Source organism: Impatiens glandulifera, chromosome 5, assembly GCF_907164915.1.
Source record: "Impatiens glandulifera chromosome 5, dImpGla2.1, whole genome shotgun sequence".
Classification (NCBI taxonomy): Eukaryota; Viridiplantae; Streptophyta; class Magnoliopsida; order Ericales; family Balsaminaceae; genus Impatiens; species Impatiens glandulifera.
Genome location: NC_061866.1, coordinates 45,176,851 through 45,181,080, shown reverse-complemented (window position 1 = coordinate 45,181,080; position 4,230 = coordinate 45,176,851). Strand labels below are relative to the sequence as shown.

General features: G+C 38.5%; 1 protein-coding gene across 2 annotated transcripts; it reads left to right on the top strand.

Annotated features, from left to right (window-relative positions):
• Positions 1-3,892, top strand: LOC124937860. Of its 2 annotated transcripts, none has more exons than XM_047478190.1 (4): positions 1-1,483; positions 1,566-1,877; positions 2,162-2,253; positions 2,714-3,892. In XM_047478190.1, exons 1-4 carry the CDS (start codon positions 560-562, stop codon positions 3,576-3,578), a joined length of 2,193 nt encoding a protein of 730 aa, XP_047334146.1. In that variant the 5' UTR covers positions 1-559; the 3' UTR covers positions 3,579-3,892. The 2 variants fall into 2 exon arrangements, with proteins under 2 accessions (XP_047334146.1, XP_047334145.1); XM_047478189.1 differs by having other exon boundaries at positions 1,557-1,877.
• Positions 3,893-4,230: the final 338 nt, after the last annotated feature.

Sequence of the window (4,230 nt, the reverse complement as noted above, 5' to 3'; positions counted from 1 at the left end):
TTCTGCCAAAAGATTCTCTCTCTTCTTCTTGCTTTTGATTCTTTCGTTCGATTTGTGAAGGAATGTTGAACTTCTGAAGTTGTTTTCATATGGGTTGATTTTGCTTTCAAAAGTCCCACTTTTCTCTGTTTTTGCTTCTTCTTCTTCCTGTCAGGTACCTTGCTGCGAATCTCTATCTCTTTCCTTTATTCAATCATTTGTTCTATTGGGTTACTTTCGGAATCAAAAGTTGATTTCTTAAACCTACGATCGATTCTTCTCAAACAATTTCTTAATCCCCTTTTTCACCGGTCAAACCTTTCAAAATCTAGTGTCTATGATTAGTCGCATTCCCATCGAGCTGTAAAAAACCCGTCTATTATCTATTGGGTTTTCATCATTCGGACAAAGAATCTATCTTGGGTTCGTCTTTTCACACTTGGATCTGGGTTATGCGATTCTGGGTTCCTGTATGATTGGGTGGGAGAAACAAGCTTCATAATTTCAAGCCCTAAAATCCTTTCTAGTCTTCACAACCCAGGTTTTCTCTAAGTTATTATGCATATTGAAGACCTTAACTATGGCCGTTTTAGTTCCCGGTGTTCTGTTGAAGCTTCTGCAGCATATGAATACAGATGTGAAGGTTGCAGGTGAGTATAGGTCATCTGTTCTTCAAGTAGTGAGTATTGTTCCTGCATTAGCTGGTGGAGAGTTGTTTTCAAATCAAGGATTTTATATCAAGGTATCAGATTCTTCTCATGCTACTTATGTCTCACTTCCAGATGAACATGATGATTTGATTCTTAGTGATAAGATCCAATTGGGTCAGTTCATACATGTTGAAAGGCTTGAAGCCGCCTCTCCGGTACCAATTCTCCGGGGAGTTAAGCCTGTTCCCGGTCGTCATCCTTGTGTTGGCAGCCCTGAGGATATAGTCGCAACTCATTCTTTAGGATTCCTTAATAACAATTCAGGGTTGAAGAAAACGAAATCTTCAACTTCAAGCAACGGTAATGTTAAATCTCTTCTTCCTAAGTTGTCTGGATCCATTATTAAAGATCATAAGGTGGAGAAGAAATTAGCGCCTGTCCTAGTTAGATCAAAATCCCAGTTATCGAAATTGAATGGAGAGAAGAAGGAGCCGTCTAGCTCAAGATCAATCCCTTCATCTCCAACTAGTTGTTATTCTTTACCCACTTCTTTTGAGAAATTTTCAAGTGGGCTTAAGACACAGGCTAAGGTCAAAGGGTTACAGAAGATTACAGCTAAATTGGAAATGGGAGAGAAGGCTGGGGCTACATCTGTTCGCGGGTCTGTGAGTCTACCCGCAAAGAAAGCATCTTCTGGATTGAGCTCAATCAAGACTCTTGCTCAAGGATTTGATTTTGGGCCTAAAGCTATGAGGAAGAGCTGGGAAGGGAAGATGGAGATGAAGAGTAAAGAAAGCCCTAGATTGAAAGCTCCCAAGCTTGAGCTGGCGTCTGAATCAAGAAATAGTTCTTCTGTAAGTTATATTAGCAATTGAAACTTTTCAAGCTTTTGTTTTAGTTAATTAAACGGTTGAAAATGGTGTGCAGGGCCTTCAGACTCCTAGAAAATCGACGAGTGAAAGATTGCCATCTAAAGAGGAGAACAGAGTTCAAGCTTTGTCGAAATTTTCTAAAGAGGAAAACAAAGGCAAGACTTCATCCACAAAGAAAGAAAGTCCAAATGGGGGTTTTGATATTGAAACGGATAAATTGAGTAAGCAAAGAAACAACACGGTGGGGAAGAAACCGCCTGGAGATTCTAATGGAATACCTGGAAACTTGGTTAAGGTTTCTCTTAGTAGTAGGAGACTGACAGAGGGAAGCATTTCATGGTCTTCACTCCCATCATCCCTTTCAAAGATTGGAAAGGTAAGAAATTGTGTATTTACAAATGTATAATGTTCTTCAATTTGGTTTCAGGCTATGTTTCAATTTGGTTCCGAAGTGGGGTGGAATTGACACATAAAAGCTCTATTATAGATTCAATTCCATTGGAATTATAATTATAATTATAATTCCAAATCCAATTCCTTATGTTAATTCATCAAACAAACAAAGAATGTATTTGGACTTTCAGTTATAATCACAATTCTAATTCCACCTGTCCAAACATAACCTAATAGAGTTCCTTGATCAATTTCTTGAATTTGCAGGAAATTCTGAAGCGTAGGGATGCTGCACAAACAGCTGCAATAGAGGCAATGCAAGAAGCTTCGGCTGCAGATAGTTTGCTTCGATGTTTAAGGTACCAACTCAACTCGAGCTGGAAAATCCTTGAATCATTACTGCATTGTATTTGCTTGTTTCCTGAAAAACTAGGAGTTTGTTTGATGTAGGCTTTATATTTTATTTTAATAAACTGACTTTTTCAACAAAAAACATTTCTTGATGAAAAAGTTGATTATTTGGTGATATTTGAGTTAAATGACTAAAATATTCTTGGTATAAAGTAAGGGTATTTTAGTATTTTAATTAATGATGAGAACCCATCATCGATCAAGGCCTAGATTCCTAGATTGCTTCTGGTGACGAGAATAAGTGATATTCTTGGATGCCCTCTTGCTTATATCTTCATGTGGTGACAGTAAATATCGAACTGGTTAGGAATAAACAATACATTTATGATTGAATCTTTTGCTTTGCCAACTCTATTTGCTTTCTTTACACGATTTTCTCAACTAATCGTTCTTCTTCCTGTTTTGTAGCACATATTCTGAGTTACGCGTCTCTGCAAAGGAAGATAGTCCGCAACCAGCAGTGGAGCAATTCTTGTCTCTCCATGCGAGCTTAAACAATGCCCGTGCTGTTGCTGATTCCCTTTCTAAAACCATTCCAGACGATTCATCACCAGATCGTGAAGAAGAAACCCCACCATTGGAAGAAGCTCTGAAAATAACATCAGAAAGACGCAAACTAGCCTCATCCTGGGTCCAAGCTGCATTATCCACCAATTTATCATCATTCTCCGTCTTCAACAGACAATCAAATCCTGTTACAACTCAGTCTCATAATCCAAAATCCAATTCTGGAAATCAACCCATCCTAGTCCTAGAAAATGCCACGAAAACTCCATCATCGTCGGCACAGACAAAACCTCGTCCGTCCGTCAGCGCCAAGGTTGTGACTAGACGGGTGCCTGAATTGCCTGCAGTTAATCAAAAGCAGCAAGTCTCACCTCCGATGGAATGGACCAGAGGCGATGGTCTTGATGATGCAGTCGAACTGGCCGAAATGCTAATGAAGGAATCTCAGGACTGGTTCTTGAAATTCGTGGAGAGATTCTTGGACGCTGACGTGGATGCTGCCGCCTCTTTATCCGACAACGGGCAAATAGCTGGCATGCTGACTCAACTGAAAAGTGTAAACGATTGGTTGGACGAAATAGGAAAGGAGAAGGACAAGGAGGAAGGGGAGCCACCAAGCATCCCACAGGAAACAGTGGACAAGATAAGAAAGAAGATTTACGAGTATCTTCTGACTCATGTGGAATCCGCAGCCGCCGCTCTGGGTGGAGGAGCTCCTCCACCAACAATTCCGGCAACAGCAGAGATTATTAAATCAAGAAGGTAATTTAATCCATCTATGTATTATGTATATACAAAAATTGGAGCAAGCAAGCAAGCTAGCCAATTCAAATGGAAGAAGCATGATTCACCAGGAAAAGCATAATATAGAATAGAATTTGATGAAGTTTGATTTGATTTGATTTGATTTTGATTTGATTTGATAGGTTTCATATATGATGAAATGAATGCATGCTAAAGAGTAGCATCTAGTTGTTGCTGTTTCCTCACTTTTGATTATAGAAATGTCATAAATTAGTTGCAGACTCTTATCTGAATTCTGTCCCAAGGATGGTGAATGAAACTTTTCTTTCTACTTCATATACATTGCATTTTTATTTTGATTTCAATCTCACATTGATATTTTGATACACCGAACTCTGAAATGATTGCGTTCACTAGCTTGTTTTGGGTATAAATCAATGAAAGAAATGATTTAGCATTAGATTTCCCAATATCTCACTAGTACAACCCTTCACCATGTCTTCGAAAATGAGCCAAACTTAAGCTCTATAGGAATTAGGAAACACACATATTTTGTTGTTATCATGTTTTGGTTGCATTTTGATTAATAATAAAAACTCATGCAATAATTTGAAATGTACTTAACATTGGAGAGTTTGTACTAACCATTAATTTTTTGGGAGTTTGTATCGACC